At 36.2% G+C, this 16,145-nt stretch overlaps 3 protein-coding genes across 8 annotated transcripts in view; 1 reads left to right on the top strand and 2 right to left on the bottom strand.

Moving 5' to 3' along the window:
* The first annotated feature begins 158 nt into the window (after positions 1 to 158).
* LOC130810087 (uncharacterized) lies at positions 159 to 3,222 on the top strand. Its single transcript, XM_057676030.1, has 2 exons — positions 159 to 674; positions 2,788 to 3,222. Exons 1-2 carry the CDS (start codon positions 273 to 275, stop codon positions 3,001 to 3,003), a joined length of 618 nt encoding a protein of 205 aa, XP_057532013.1. The 5' UTR covers positions 159 to 272; the 3' UTR covers positions 3,004 to 3,222.
* A 562-nt stretch (positions 3,223 to 3,784) lies between these two features.
* Positions 3,785 to 8,223, bottom strand: LOC130810085 (protein ANTAGONIST OF LIKE HETEROCHROMATIN PROTEIN 1-like). 2 transcript variants are annotated; one of them, XM_057676022.1, is made up of 4 exons: positions 7,999 to 8,223; positions 6,694 to 7,218; positions 6,387 to 6,612; positions 5,677 to 6,309 (listed from the first exon to the last, which is right to left on the bottom strand). In XM_057676022.1, the coding sequence occupies exons 2-4, from the start codon at positions 7,213 to 7,215 to the stop codon at positions 5,807 to 5,809; spliced, it is 1,251 nt and encodes a 416-aa protein (XP_057532005.1). In that variant the 5' UTR covers positions 7,216 to 7,218; positions 7,999 to 8,223; the 3' UTR covers positions 5,677 to 5,806. The 2 variants fall into 2 exon arrangements, with proteins under 2 accessions (XP_057532006.1, XP_057532005.1); XM_057676023.1 differs by lacking the exons at positions 5,677 to 6,309; positions 6,387 to 6,612; positions 6,694 to 7,218 and adding exons at positions 3,785 to 5,183; positions 5,287 to 5,637.
* Positions 8,224 to 8,370: 147 nt separating this feature from the next.
* The window catches only part of LOC130810086 (small GTPase LIP1-like), a 9,789-nt gene continuing 2,014 nt past the window's right edge, over positions 8,371 to 16,145 (bottom strand). Inside the window, exons 2-7 of one of the 5 annotated variants that reach the window (XM_057676025.1) lie at positions 14,683 to 14,774; positions 14,359 to 14,500; positions 10,792 to 11,096; positions 10,179 to 10,232; positions 9,877 to 10,004; positions 8,371 to 8,852 (exon numbers count right to left, since the gene is read on the bottom strand). In XM_057676025.1, coding sequence (XP_057532008.1) covers positions 8,660 to 8,852; positions 9,877 to 10,004; positions 10,179 to 10,232; positions 10,792 to 11,096; positions 14,359 to 14,500; positions 14,683 to 14,774 — 914 coding nt within the window. In that variant the 3' untranslated portion in view covers positions 8,371 to 8,659. Of the gene's footprint in view, positions 8,853 to 9,876; positions 10,005 to 10,178; positions 10,233 to 10,791; positions 11,097 to 11,646; positions 13,332 to 14,358; positions 14,501 to 14,682; positions 14,775 to 16,145 lie in introns of those variants that run through there. The other 4 variants (XM_057676026.1, XM_057676027.1, XM_057676029.1 and 1 more) reach the window with 4 other exon arrangements.

Here is a 16,145-nt window from a genome sequence, read left to right as displayed (position 1 = left end):
CATTTTAAATCTTAAAATATGCATTTTAAGTATTGAAACGATATTTGTTTCTTTTATTTTTTCCAAAAGTTAAATTTTGTATTAGCCCATATCAAGCCCGGCTAACGATGTGAAGCCCGTCTAACGATGAGACGTTAATAAGAATTTGTCAAAGTCAAAAGCGAAAACAAATTGCCAAACAATCAGGAACAAGAGGGTTAACAAAACCATTCACAAGTTTGTGACTTTCCGCTTCCGCCATAGTTGGCAATTGGCAAAGCACATAAACTTTAATGGAGCAGCACAGAGAAAACGAAGAACAGTCAGAAACCACCCCTCTTCTGAATCCAGAACCAATTTTCAAAGAAGAAACCACCCCTTCAACACCATTAATAGAAGAAGAAAACTCAGATCGAGCTAAAAAATCGGTGCGAACGAAGATACCTGAAGTGGAATTGCATGTATATCGCCAAGGTAAAGGTCCAATTTCTGTCATGAAATCCAGTTTAGGAGGTTGGGATCAAGATCAATTGGAAGTACGTGATATCTTAGAACAGTTCGGATTTAAGTCGATTTATGCCTATAATCCTAATGATGGAGATCGTGGTGTTCCTATAAGGTTTCATCCTAGGAATGGCCGTTCTATTCTCCCTTACAAAGATGGTTCTGTTATTTACATTGATGGCGAACCCAAGGTGACTTTTCTTCTTCTCCTTTTTTTATTCTTTTTATTTGTTTATGACTGTGATTGATTTCATTTAATAGGGGTTGAATTGGTTTAAATTACTATTCTTTTTCTTATAGCTGTGACTTTGATCACTAATTGTATGTTTTATTGAAATGATTAGTAGTGATTATTATGTTTGAATTAAATCATCTTTTGATTTTTTTGTGGTTGAATTGGTTTAGATTACCATTTTTTTGTAAATTTTGTGTTCTCTACTTGTATATGGAATTGAAGTGATTTCAATCGATCACTATCTTTGAATTGAATCATTCCTAATCATATGTTGCAATTGCAGGATATGAACGATTTAGATAGTTGACTTAATATCAAATGATTGACCCATTCCTCATATTTTGTTCAACCATCTTTTCAGATGGGCAGCTAATCAATTAGAAAAACAATTTAGTCTGGTTTGGGCCTTTTGGATGTATACATCATTCCTTTACTTCATGCCTTTTGGGTACAACATTTCAATACTCCACCAACACAGGGTTGGGGTCCCACGTAGACAATCTTATCTTGTTAGTGATAACAAGTGATATCTAGATAAAACAACCGAATGAAGGGATCTGTATTAGATTTAGACTTCTGGTATCATAATGTTTAAGCTGAAATATGGAGCATATTACAAGGGGTTAGTTAAGCCTGAGTTTCAATAATTTGGATGAATTTTTTTTTTTGATTTATATTATGGTCGTTAGATGTTTCAATTGTTGGTAATCCATTGTTGTTTTAATAGAAAGGATCGAGAGGTAAAGAAAGAGAAGGAAAAGAGGTGATGCTACAGATGTATTGAATTTTTTCTTAGTTTTTATGTAAGAGAACATAGGTGAGTTGTGTTTTGTGATCCGTCTACCCCTTTGCCCAACAAATGAAGTAGAATTGTCCCTTTTCATTGCTCTTTTACCTCATGCCCCGTTTGGTAGCTTGCTTTGTAGCTTTTACTAATTGATGGTAATGAAAATAAATTTTGAGTTAAATTTTGGAAGATAACTCATATATCATTCTCCATGTTAATACTTGTTCGTCCCTGGTCTTTTTTCTTCATAAATTCATTACCATCCATCAGAATTTGGAAGATGTTATTGCGTGATTGGCAATCTTATGAATTGAACATATGATTGAAGATGAAGCTTCTTTGTTGTAGGAATGGTATGAGATTTTTCTTGCTAATTTTGTCTAAAATTCATTACCATTACTGTCATCAAGTGGCAGCAACCTAATAATTCAGTATTAGTTGCTGGACGGAGTTATATAATGTTGATTGCTTTCATGGTGGATTCTAGAATGGGCAAGTTAAAAAGTGGCTTTAGACCTGGAATTTTCTTATAGGTGTCTGATAACTTTATTTGGGGTTATGTTAGAGATAAAGTATTATTCCAACCCAGATCGCAATACGATGGGCAACCCATCGATCCTGGTAACACTGGGTTGGACTTACTTCTCATATGGGATAATCATTTTTGCTACTGTATTCTATTTCTGGTTTGAACATATATATTAGATTATCGGGTTTTTATGGGTGGGGTGGGTTCAGGGGTACATCAGGAATTGGCGCGCACATTCATCCACTTTTTGTTATGCTTTTTTCCCTTTAGAGTTGTCTTGTTATTCTTTTTTTTTCTAGCTTGTTTTACTGGATATGTGATTCTTTTTTCCCCTACATGTATACACTGGTGTTATGCTACTCGGCAATGAATCGTTCCACCGTTATGATATACTTAAAGGCAAAGGTGCCTAAGATTATTTTGTTTAATTATTATATTTCCATTTTCTTCGCACCTCTATTTTCAGGGGAGGTGCTATCAAAATTTTCACTCACATCTTTTTAATTAGAAGATTATTATTATTTTGGTTTTTTTTAATATAATACCTGAATTTCCTTCTGTCATATTCAATTTTGGTTTTGTATGTGAGAAGATTTTTCGTGGTATATCCTGTGAAGTTATGTAGCTCTTCGTTTTGGGTGTTGTTCTTTGTACTTTATGCCCATCAGTGTCCCTTGCTTAGCTTTCTTTTGAACATGCCCTCGAACACTAAAGAACATCTACTGTTCCTGAAAATTTTCATTTTTCACACAGGACTCCTTGATCAAACCTGTTACGAGGATTGTGGTTGGCGTGGCCATTATAACTATCTTGATAGCTATCGTGGTGAGTGAATCACCAAAGTGGGCTGAAAAATTTAGCTTCAAGGGTATGCGAATCTCACCCTGGATTCTTACATGTGCAATAATCATCTTTACTCGCATGAGGAAGCGTACGAAGGACTTTTGCAAGAATCGTGGTTGGTGTTAGATAAATGTGCTTACACTTTCAAAGCTAACATTTTTTCTCTCTTTTTTGTGCAATAGTTTTTTTCAATAAATTATGTAACTGGATTCAACATGTAACTAATTTTTTTTACGCTTCTGTCGAGCTCTAGTCTCATGCATACGTCGTAAACTAATCAACCGTACCGTTCTGTTCAATTTCATTTGCGTTATGCATAAATCAATATAATGATGTGATGCGGTAGATGAAAGGATGATTACGTAAATCATTGGTGTGGAATTGATGCGATTGAGACACCTAGCTGAAAGTGAAGACCCCGAGTTGGGTGAATATGTTTTCGCGTGGGATCAATGGCAGTGTTGTTGCTATGATGTGATTGAGATACATAGATGAAATGAAGACACAGAATTGGGTGAATATGTTTTTGCTTGGGCGCGATGGCAATGTTGATGCTGGTGTTTGTTGTGACGAGTTATCTAGTCCCATGCATAAGTCCTAAAATGATCAATTGTACCCTTCGATTCCATTTCATTCGGTTTATGCCGGTAACCTTTGAAAGTAGGATTATTCAATTTATATGACTATACTAGAACATCATAGAACAAAGAAACATGTAGAGTTTTGTTGGTATGAACTATGAAGTGAAATCAATGAAGTGCACGAGATCTTTAACGATGTTCCTCAAATTGTCAATATTAGCGATTTAAAAAATCGTTAAAAGGATTAGTGATTTTCGGTTAAATAAAATGAACTAAATAACCATCCTACTATATTGGAGAAAATTGAGAACATTTTTTGGGAAAAATTTGAGATTATTAATGGTTACTTAAACAATTATTAATTTGGTTGAAAATATTATTTCTTGTAGATAAATTGCTATTTTTTGTTAAGAAGATCAATAGCTTAGGTCTCTGTTTTAGAACAATAAAATTCGTACTAAGATTGCAAAGAGAATCAAGTCTTGGTAATTTTTGAGTTTGATTTTCACATAGCTCTGCTTCTTTCACATAGCTCTGCTTTTCTCGACATATCCTGTACTCCAAAAAAATTTTGCAAAGCTATAACAATTTACTTTGAAAGCTAACCACTTTTATTTTCCTTTCATTACCCTCGTTATAAGAATTCAATTCTTACAACTTACAAAACGACAAGTCAAATTCCACTAACTCAAAAGGGTTGGAATGAGCATCTTTATTGGTATTTGACATCTTAGGGCAATCAAGTAAGCACTAAGGGGCCGTTTGGTTCGCACAAGGGAATCGGAATGGAATCAGGAAAGGGAATGAAGGAGAAAGAAATGGATTCCCCTAATTTAGCCTAGTTGTTTGGTTGTGTTCAGGAAACGGAATGAACTGCTGAATGATTCCCTTTGTGACTGTTTGGTTCAAGCTAAGGAATCAAAATTTGATTTTTTAAATTCTTTTATATTTTCTCCAAAAATAAGTAGTTGTTATATGATAAACTTGAAAAAATTATTTTTTGAAAAAACATAACTCTAAATAATAACAACGTAGCTCGATTAATTACATATAATGACTTGTTTGTAGATCAAAATACATACGAAAAGTGTTCTAGTCCTTTTCAAAATCATTCATGGAACCACAACATTAGATCTAAGCATTACTATTTCCTCCAAGAAGACTCTTAACATAATCACTTTTCAAAGCGTCGGGACACTTTGAAAATATGAGGAGCTTGTTTGGTTGTGAGGTTAGAATGTTAGCCACTTCAAAAACTTGGTTAGGAGTTACACCTTCTAAATTAAAAGATAGTAGTTCCTCTAACACTTTCTCAGTCTGTTCAACTACTTTTTGCTCACGATCATCAGTGCGGGCCATCACATTTGCCATAGTTGAAAGATGAACATTCATGTCTTTCATGAATGCTTGTAAGCTAGCCAACTCATTAGAACTACCTTCACCAGCATTTCCTCTCTTACTTCTTTTATTAGAAGTTTTTTCAGTTTTCATTTTTTTAGCAGGAGGAGAAGTAACAGTTTGAGTGGCATTACCACTAGCATCAATTCCCTCATCATCACTTGAATCAAGTGTAACTTGTGGAGGGGCAACGTTTTGCAAATTCTGTATTGCTTCAACATAATCTTCAGCTGGTTTTCCGGTAGCGTAATCCTTGCCGTAAACATTCATTAGTTCATGAAAGTGCGGAAATGAAACTCCAAACAGGTTTTTGCAATTCGGATGATTCTGAACCAAACATTCAAATGTACAACATCATCAAAAAATCTCAAACATAATTGAACCATACTGTTCAAAGTAAACAATGTCAAATGTACAAAGGTTGGCATACCTTGCAATACTCGTCATAAACAGCCCGATCTACAGAAATCATTTTTTTTTCATCATCCCAGACGAATCCACTTGTATTTAACATTTGAGAAATAGCCCTAAACTTGGCTACAAGTGTCTTAAGTCGAGAATCAATGTGTGGCAGAGCCTTCAAACCACAACCAGGAAGAGCCTTACCTATGAGCTCCTCTAAGCGAACCATGTAGCCGCTTCTAAATCCATTTTCACACCTCCAGTGAGGATCAACAGCTAACTCTGACAAGGCTTCCACAAGAGCCTTATCTTCTTGGGCAGTCCAAAATCGTTTGTTTTTTCCCCTTCCACCTCCACTAGCACTACTTTCATCCATCCTCTATAACATTCAATACAAATAAACAAAATTGAACTATACTGATCATAGTAAACAAAATTGCATGTATATAAAAATGGAATGAACCAACAAATATTCAATACAAGAAATAAACATACAAGTCTGAAAATCAAATACAAGAAATGGAGGTTTTAAATAAAAATGAATAACATCACAAAGTAAGTCTGCGTTGTCTAGCCCTCCAATCATTGAACATATGTTGGGCCATTGTATTTCGGAAATTCGTCCATGGATCGGTTACAGCAATGGAGGTTATGTACTCCACATCATCTTCCTCATTAACATCACCATCATTATCATCACCATCATTATCATCACTATCATTTTCCTCAAACAAGTCCTCATCATCAAATTCTGCAAGCATGTATCTCTTTACCAAATTATGTAATAAAGCACAAGCAAGTACAATTCGACCATGTGTTTGTAAACTAAACCAAGAAGGACTTCTAAGAATCCCCCATCTTCCCTTGAGTAATCCAAAGCATCTCTCAATCACATTTCTAGCTTTTGCATGCCTTAAGTTGAAATATTCTTCGGCGGTTTGGGGTTGTCGGGGGCCATTATTCCATTCTCTAAGATGATAAAGATGCCCTCTATAGGGTGCAAGGAATCCTTCTCCATTAGTATATCCTCCATCACATAGATAATAACAACCTTGACAAATTAAAAAAAAAATATTACTCTCTTACTAAGTTAATCTCAAATAAAATCTAGTACGTCAATCAAATTACCTTTTGGAACTTTCAACCCATTAGGCCTAGAAATAGCATCTCGAAGAATCCGACCATCGTGTGCCGACCCCTCCCAACCAGGTAAGACATATATAAATTCCATCTCGGGTGAACATACTCCTAATACATTCATAGCAAGGGTACCTTTTCTAGTCCGATATTTGGATCGCTCATCACAAGGAACATTCACTAGAATCATTGTACCATCAAGGGCACCTAATGAATTCTACAAAACAAACAATATCACTTTACAATATGTAATAGTATCTCCATTTTATCTCAAATTAAAGTGTTGGTTTTTATTTACCTTGAAATATTTCCATCTTTCATCGTTGCAATCCTCTTGTATTGGTGTTGGTTTCTTAAGAAGAATATCATGTAACTTTAAGATTGCTAACAAACAAGCATGAAATTGTCTACTAATAGTTTCACCACTTCTATAAAAATGTGCACCCATCATTCTATTTTTCTTATGGTGAGCTAATGTGTATAAGAAACCCGCAACCATCTCTTCCAAACATGTGTTTCTTGTTTCATTTAATCCACCAATATCTCTAACCATCTCTAAAAGAACACCAAATGTGTATCGATTTATACGAAGATAGTTCCTACACAAAGTGTCACTTTCTCTAATCATTCTATTCAAGTTGTGCAATCTCATTTTTCTCCTAGTTTTTTTATCAAGCTTAACATAATGGGAATCGTATATAGTTTTTCTCATCGAGTACAACATCAAATGTAGCAACACAACACAATTAATCATAGTAATTATGAACCGAATACAATCCCAATTTCTCTTCCTTTTCAAAGAAGTACCAATGCTAGCCATTTTCTGTACAAATGAACATCAATAAGAACATCAAAGAATTACCAAGCACCTTGTTTCCATGTATTCTTGAAAACCAAACAAACAAACAAACAATGATACATAATCAAGTTTCTAAAATCCCAATTTTTAATCATACTAAAACAACATCAATAATCCCAATTTCTAAAATCCCAAGTTTCTAAAACAACATCAATTTGGATATCAACAATCAACAAGATTCAACAATCAACAGCAACACGATATAGTTAATGATACAGCAACAAGATTCATCAATTTAATCATACACCAATACTGCTTCAACAATCAACACCATACAAGATTCAAACATCAATTTAAATGGGAAATCAACAAGCATCAACAAGCATCAACACAGTGAACTCAAATTTGGTTTCAACAGCAACAAGATTCAAGCAACTGAAAACGAAGATTCAACTTTTAATGGAACAATACTGTTAATGAAAACGAAGATTCAAGCAACAAGATTCAAGCAACTGAAAACGAAGATTCAACTGTTAATGGAACAACACTGTTAATGAAAACGAAGAATCAAGCAACAAGATTCAAGCAACAGCATCAATAGCTAAATCTAAAACGAACGATTTCAACAGCATCAACAACATCAATGGAACTCAAATGGGAAAACGAACGAAGGAGCAGAAAACGAAATCTAAAACCTAAAATTGGAGATTCCGTTAATGGAGAAAGAAGAAAAAGCAACAAAAAAGCAAACGAAAACAGCAGCAGAAATCTAAAAAAGGAGAAAGAAGAAAAAGGAAGACTCACCTGTTAATGGAGATTCCGTTAATGGAGGCGCAGCAGCAGCAGCAAGGAGGCGCGAGGAGGGAGGCGCGAGGAAGGAGGCAGCAGCAGCAGTAGGGAGGCGAGGAAGGAAGCAGGAGCTGAATGGGGAAGGGAATGGAATGGGAAAGTGGAGGGGGAGGTGGGGAATGGGGATTACGTGATTTAGGTTAACCAAAACCTAAAATTGGGTAAACGGAATGATTCAAAATGCGAACCAAACAACATCAAAGGGAATGGGGTATTTTCATTCCCTTTCCCTTTCCTTAATACCCCCAACCAAACGCCCCCTAAGCACATTCATTTATTCAATCTAACTAACATAAACACAAAGGAAAGTTCAATGCAACTTCTCTGTTCAATAAAGCTTGATCTTCATTAACCTATATTTGTGTTAAAGACATATACAAACACCAACTTAAGGCTCAAAGAAAGAATAACTGTTGCCCCATCTATCTTCTACTCGCTTCGTGAATCTATCAGCAGCCAATTTGTTGAAAAAAAACTATTCACAAAAGATTCGATAAGGTTTCGATATGAGAGAAAACATGCTAAACAACCAACAATTTTGATTGAAGTAGTCTAAATGAAACCAGGAAGACGTCCAAGCTGCCTGCTGATCACTACTTCCGTCACTCATCAATAGTCAAACATCAATATCAGTCCGCTTAGATTTGGAATAAGTGTACTCTGACGAAACATTTTGATAAATTCTTGGGAAGCTGTAGTTTTCCGAAATTGACACTGGCTGCTGCGGGTACAAAGTCGGAGGGGGTGGAAGATTACGTTGAGCTGGAAGGGGAGGATGAATATTGTGGTACATATTGCCACTCAACCTGCTGAACACCAACAGAAAGTTTCCGAAATGTTAGTAACTATAGCTTGAACATATGGAAGCTTCTGAAGATTCTTTCGGACAATTTATTTCAGATATCTACGTCTTTTCCAAATAATGGCACTAATTGATGGTCAACAGTTTGTTCGCAACAAAATAAAGGCAAAGGTTGGATTATTTAAAATTTTTCAAAAGGTGGGATTATTCATAGGTAATGGGCAATAGATTGGATTATTCAGGACAAATATTCCCTTAAAGGAAAATTAGTAAGTATAGTATAGAAATTCAACCAACAGGGCTGCAAGCAGCACACCTGCAGGTCCTGCACCCAGCTCAACCCAGACAAGACTAATGAAAGAGTCTTCTCTCCTTTAAAGGCGCAAACTAGGACGCATTGCTAGGAAATTGTTCTACAAACATGAAACATCCAAAAAGCAGAAACAAATTACATTCAAGACATTACAATAAGTCTAACTTACATCATTCCCCTCAAAAGCCACGACCTCAACATGGATAAATTCAAAAGGCCCTGAGATTTTTAACTTCTAAAATTAAGAAATCAAAATTTAGAGATTTTGATAGCCATCCCGAAATGTTTACACAGTTGAAATATTCATATAAAACAGCTCTAAACAAATCAATACAGAAGTTGAGACTTAGAGATATTGATTCGTCATTGACATATCAAGTGTCATGTCATGATAAAACATAAGAATCAAAATTCCAACACCTCACCTTTCGTATGTGTTTTCAGCAACTTCTACAATTTCAAATGTAAAGCCTAACATTTATAATTTTCTTAGTCAAAGATCTATGTAGAAAAGGTTTTTTTTTTTTTTTTTTTTTGCTTACTTCGAAAAATAAATTTTTATAAACTTTCCGAAATCAAATTTTAAGCTTCCCCCAATAGATCAAGTGACCCCTTGAAGATATCACAAATCACAACAATGCACATGATCTGACAATCCCTAAGTCATCAGCATTCAATGACCAAAACAGATACAGGTGCAGGAATTAATGAAATGCACCTCGTAGATGGGTGCAAAGGATCATCATCAATCAATATATCAGTAGAATGCTGTCTAGGTCGTTGAGATGCTAAAGACCAAGAAGAAGGTGCAGGTACTGCATCAGCAAAATATCTCCTCCTAATCAGCTGGGAAAAAACAAAATGAAAAACAATATGGATGTCAGTCTTTAGCTCTTCACAATTACTATAACCCTTGTGCTCGTATGGTAGTAATCACAAAGTTTGAAATTGGAAAGAAAAAAAAAAAACTAACGGCAACAATATTAGACAAAACAGTGAGACATAGTCCAAGGTAGATACCAAATGAAAAAACTTCATCACAGCTTCTTTGTCAAATCTCGCCTCCTTCGCAGCCTACATAAATTAAACATATATATGAATCATACTTCATATTGTACATAAATTAAACATATATAAGAATCATACTTCAACCAAGTTCCTCTTAGTGCTCATGGTAAACCATGGCAATCTATCATCTCATGTAATTCTTTGGGTTTTAATACAAAACTAGTAATAGCTCTCCACTATATAAGCATGCATTCTTTATTCTGATGTGGCCAAAGTTTTATAGTTCTTTGGTTTTTGATTGTAATGGACAATAGTAAAATGGCTCATTGAATTATATGACTTCTTATTTTATATGAGGTTTACATGTTTGCTACCAAGGGTCAACTGTAAACGTCGTCTTTGTAAATGTTATCAGTAAAAAAGGTAAAGTTGCATACATCCGACACCCTCAAACCAATGGATTTTACTTGAATATTGGTATGCATTTCATACTCTTTCGTAATGCAGGAAATTACTTTTTCCCGTGACCTCTTGCCCCCTTCTTGTTGCATTTATGCAAAAAAGTAGAAACAGGTTATCTTATAGAAGAATGGAAGTTGGCATTAGCCAAAGTTCAAGTTCTTACCGCAACAAGAGCTGAATTTCCAGGAAAGCTTGCAGTCAGGGGAAGGTCCTCACTCGATGATAGCAGACCTTGCTTCTCAACCCATTGTCTAGCTGCATCAACAAGATTACCACTGCTGCCTATTTCACTCTCCTTTGCTGCAATATCTGCCTTGTTGCTGATTACAATATAGGGAACAGGAAGCCCAAAAGGGCCACCGGAGGCTAGAGGAGCCGAGAATGTCCCACTTGCAGCAACCTCAGCAGCCCATTTTTGAAGGTTTAATTTAGTTCTCTTTTGGGTGACATCATATACAAAAATAATACCTGTAAAATAGTTGCGTCGATCATGAAAAAGCAGGTCATTAGATTCACTTTTCCGGCAAACCATAATAATATATAATATAATAATAAAAAAACTTAACTTATCATTGAAATTTCATTGATCAAAAAAGTTATCCTCCATACATATGGTGATATACTTTCCAGATGTCATAGTTCTAACATTCTCAAACAGAAGTCCAAGAAAACAGGAGAAAATATTCAAGAGCCTATAAAAGCCACGCTTAACTCTTAAGAAATTGTTAGTCTTTTTTTTTCTTAAAATAAGTTGCTTATCTGAAGGTATCCAAAGTCCCAGCACACCCTCACTAATTTTTTCAAATCCCCAAAATCTGAGTTTCTAACACACTTTGAAACAAATGAATACAATACAAGAGCCCAGTGCATTTAGAGAATATCAATATTTTGCATGGAAAGTTTATAAGAGGAACAAAATGGTAAAGCAATACGATAAAGTCGCAAAGAGCTGACTGGAAATCTATGTATCCAAATATTCTTTTCAATACTTGCATCAATAACATTCGTCAAAACATACCTTCGGTTAAACACATTGGAGATTGGAAATAGTTGGCAATAAAAATGGCCACAAAAGCAGAACTATTTGAATTCCTTTCAAATCTAAACTTATTAATGGTTACAACGCACAAGCACGATGAGCTACAGTAAAGTAGAGCTACGGCGGGAACAATTGTACAAAATAAGAGAATAAATAAGCTACATGCAGCCATAAGTCAGTGATCAAGCTTTTCTGCATTTTATTCAAATCAATATGCATTTTGAAAGAAGCAACTTTGATTTATCACCCCACCATTAGAATCTTTGTGAGGGTTTTGCCCTACACTTTAAATGCAAGGACTGCAGCTGGTTTGAAAGCAACTTTGATTTATCACCACGCCATTAGAGTCTTTGTGAGGGTTTGGACTACACTTTACCATAGGACATTTAGTTTCCCACATCGAGGCTTGCCTAAACCTTGGCCTTACTCCACCTGATTCATACCCTGACTACCTCATCACTAAGGACCACCTCGCTAGATCGAAATGGCTTGAAGAGATTAATGGCCAAATATGGTGGAAAACAACCGTCGTTTCATCCTCCACCATCTTCTGCCTTCCACTGCAGAAAACTTTGATTGTTACCTCTGTGCACCGGTTCTCCCTAGACCACCGGCTGACACCGTCCTATTCCACCCCACCCATCGAATGTCGATCTACTTGAGTCCATTGATCGTCTCCATGTAGGCATGACTCAAATGAGGTATGAATCGGCGGAAAGGGATTATGCCTCAGCTGAGAGAGACTTTGAACAACAAAGAGGCATGTATCTCATCTATGACTACCACAACCAAGGGGTTCTGCATTTCCTTATGATCATCCTAGGTGGTAGACCCCTCCTAACACTCTAGATATCCCTAGCACATTTTCACCATACGGATTCCCCTTGGCGTGATTAATTCTTTTTCTTAAGAAACATTCACATCTTATCATGCGGGGTCATATGGCATCCTTCCCTATGGGGGACGTGGTAGTATGCTAAGTGAAGGTCCCGGGCAGTGCTTTTGCTTCAGTAGAGTTGTTCCTACTCTGGCTTCTTCTGGCTCGAGTAGTTCCAGACTTCCAATGGTAAGAGGAAGCAATCCGAAAAAAGATACAACTTTGCACTCCTTAAGAATTTATCATACTGAGGAAATCCATGAGATGAAAATGTACTAGGAACATCTAGGGTAACAGGAGGGGTGTCCCACCTAGGATAGTCATAAGGAAATGCAGGTAATGGTGGACTAAATACGCCTATTTCATTCTCTTTAACACATCCTTTCTCGGGTTACACAGTAGTTGCCCTATTTTTAAAGAGGTTGTAAGACTTCATGGGTTTCCATCATCAATCGTGTCGAACCGTGATAAGGTATTCCAAAGCATATTCTAGCGCGAAATTTTTCGACTACCAGGTACAACGTTGAGAAGGAGTCTGCAAACCCATGGCCAAACCATTCATTTGAAAACGTATTTGCGGTATTTTATTAATGGCAAACCTACGCAATGGACAAAATGTTTGCATTGGGTTGAGTTTTGTTTATAACACTTCGACTCACATGGCGACTAACTTGTCTCCCTTCCGAGCTTGATATGAGCGCACTCCACCTCCCATTCTCTGTTTTGGTAATAATAATACTTTAGTTGATAGTTGATAGTTGATAGTTGATATTTGATAATTTAGAACAACTCCTGGAGAAAAGAAATGCAATGTCGAATGAGCTTCGGGTAAACCTCATAAGGGCTCAACAGAAGATGTAGTCTCTAGGTAATAAACATCTAAGGGGTGATAGTTTTGATTTTTGAAGCAGGAGACAAAGTCTTCCTTAAACTGCACCCGTATGAACAAAAATTCTTGGGTGGACAAATCTGTGACAAAATTGCTCCTAGATTCAATGGGCCATTTACTGTCCTGGTAAAGATTGGAGTTGTAGCTTCTAGTTTAGATTTACCAAATCATTGTAAAACAAATTCGATTTTTCACGATTCTACTTGGGAGTTTCATGACACAATTACAGCTCAATCTCCTTCATTCGACCTTGAGGACAAGGTGCAAGTTTGGGTGGTGCGTAATGATGTGACACATTGGACACCACCTCCTCTTTGTTACGTGTATAACAGAGGAAAGAGGCATGTCACATAATAAGGGTAATTTGGTCTTTTTGTACGGGTTGTAAACGTGGGGGTTGTCTGATTTTTAGGTATTGTCAAGTAATGTTTTAGGAGTGTAAAAGCCACTCAAAGACTTCTAGTTATTCAATAATAAATGTTCAATTCATTCTTTCTCTTGGGTTGTTATTTTGTGTTTTCATTTGATTGCGGGAACTTATAGGGATCAAGAGCAAACTCAGGCCTTCATTAAAGATTTCCGCCATCATATCATATAAATACAAGGGTGAGGCCTTTACCTCAAAAAGGTTTATAATTTAATTTGTCTTGATTAATGTAGGGTATCCTAGCTCTCGAGAATATAAGAATTTGTCATTCTTCTACTAAATGGCAACATGGTTTCCTAAGTACACGGAAGCAACAATATATTTTAAGACTTACCCCACATAACTCGAAGCACCAAGGAATAACTAATGATCAATAATTAATTGATCTAATCTTTTACTTAAGACACCAAGAAGCTTTAGTTCTATAATTTTACTTCTTTAGGCCCAAAAAGCATAATGATCCTAGTGAAATGGATAGTAAAAAAGTTTATAACTCACCATTTACTTGTGAATAAAAAAGAGATCTGCAGTCTTTGTAGCGTTCATGCCCACAAACATCCCAAAGCTCCACAAAAAAGTCCCTCTCTACATCCCCCTCCAAGTCGTTTGATGAGCTTGTAGAACTTTTAAAGGTAATATGCTGCACAAATGAATAAAAAATCTTAAAAGGTTGACAAGACTGCTGAATAATGACAAAAGGAGCATCACATGCTTCTAGTCCATGTTAAAGATTTTTCTAAGTGGGGCGCATAAAACAGAGCAAGTAAAAATAAACCCCTGTTAAAAGTCACCTTAAGTAGCACAACCAAAAAGAAGGTAAACCTTAACTGAAACCGAGCAGCCAATTGTTTGGGGAGGACGTGCTACAACAGAACCGTTCAAAATGAGTTGCACAAGTGAAGTCTTGCCCACACCTGTCAGTTGTCCAGTTTATATTTATATAAGCTTCAAAAGCAATGCAAACCAACTGAAAAAGAATATAATGAAGGAAAGTGTACTAGGGGATCAAGTAAATGATATTTAACTTTTTACAGAAATCAGTCAAAGCCTTAAAGGTTTTATTTCAATGAGTAAATTGCAATATGAACTAATAAGGTATTTGTATAAAAATGCATAAAACATATTGAGAAGCCAACTTATTGTTTCAACTCATAACAACTCTTCAACATCAAAAAAAGGAAAGAAAGACTTGTCGTTGATGGTTTTATTGCTTAGTGTAAAACCTGTAGCTTAATCATTTTAACTCTAAAAAAAACAAATAAACCACTTTCTTGGCTTTAAATCAATAGCATTGAAGTTTGTGATGTCCTCTATTAAAAGGGTTTTTGGGAGGTGGGATGAGGGATGTAGGGGGACATTTTTCGGACCCATGTTTCACTGTTTGGATTGAAACAAGTTGTAAAAAAGAGAAGAGTGGAGAAAAAAGTGTTTCCCTTTCTTCGTGAATTATTTCCCCCCCAAAAGTGAAGGAAAATATTTCCCTTCACATCTTAATCTCAAAATAAGTTGGTACACGAGCAAGGTTGCTAATGATCAAGAAGATAAACCTGGCTAACCAAGAGCCCTACCTACAAACCCTTTTGGGTTGTTTATTGCAAAAGGATATTCATCAGTTGCTTCACAATATCTACATTCTCCCCCCTAGTATTTCTAAAATAACCCCAAAGCCCAACGTGCACAGGCCACTTGACTTGGCAACCAAGAAACGCTCTGGTCTCCCTAACACCTCAATCAACCCACTCTTATCTTTTTGTGGGAGATCTCCACCTCTTGGAGAGAGACAAGGGGTATATGAGCCCTGATGCATACTCTTCTTCAAAGGGAGCAGTGAATCAAACTGAATAACATCAAGATCATTGTTCAACACCATATCCCCGTAAGTCAAAGAACTCTCATCAGTGATAGCATTGACAGAAATCTGCAGCCTTCTCTTAACAGTATGAACATTATCACTTTGATCTGCATGACTGCATCTTCCCATGACCCACCATCAAGAAACCTTCACAGGGTCTGAGTCTGAACTCTGAACACACCTGTCACTAATAGACATGGGTGTATGATTATCTTTCACGACTAGTAAACGAAGTGACGGCAAAAGAGAGTTCATCCTCCTCTCACAGAGAAGAGCCACAAGTTACACAACAAAGGTACCCAGGATTCGGAAAAAAGAAAAAAAGGCTTGAGAAGCTTAATTTGTCTTTGTCTAACATTGGTCATGGGAGAATGTTTGGCCGAGTTTAGAGTTAAGACATCTCATTATCCCTTCTTCCCTTTTAGTTGTATTA

This window comes from Amaranthus tricolor, chromosome 4 (genome assembly GCF_026212465.1).
Source record: "Amaranthus tricolor cultivar Red isolate AtriRed21 chromosome 4, ASM2621246v1, whole genome shotgun sequence".
NCBI lineage: Eukaryota > Viridiplantae > Streptophyta > Magnoliopsida > Caryophyllales > Amaranthaceae > Amaranthus > Amaranthus tricolor.
The sequence above is the reverse complement of the archived record's forward strand: the minus strand, read 5'-3'. Positions and strand labels throughout refer to the sequence as shown.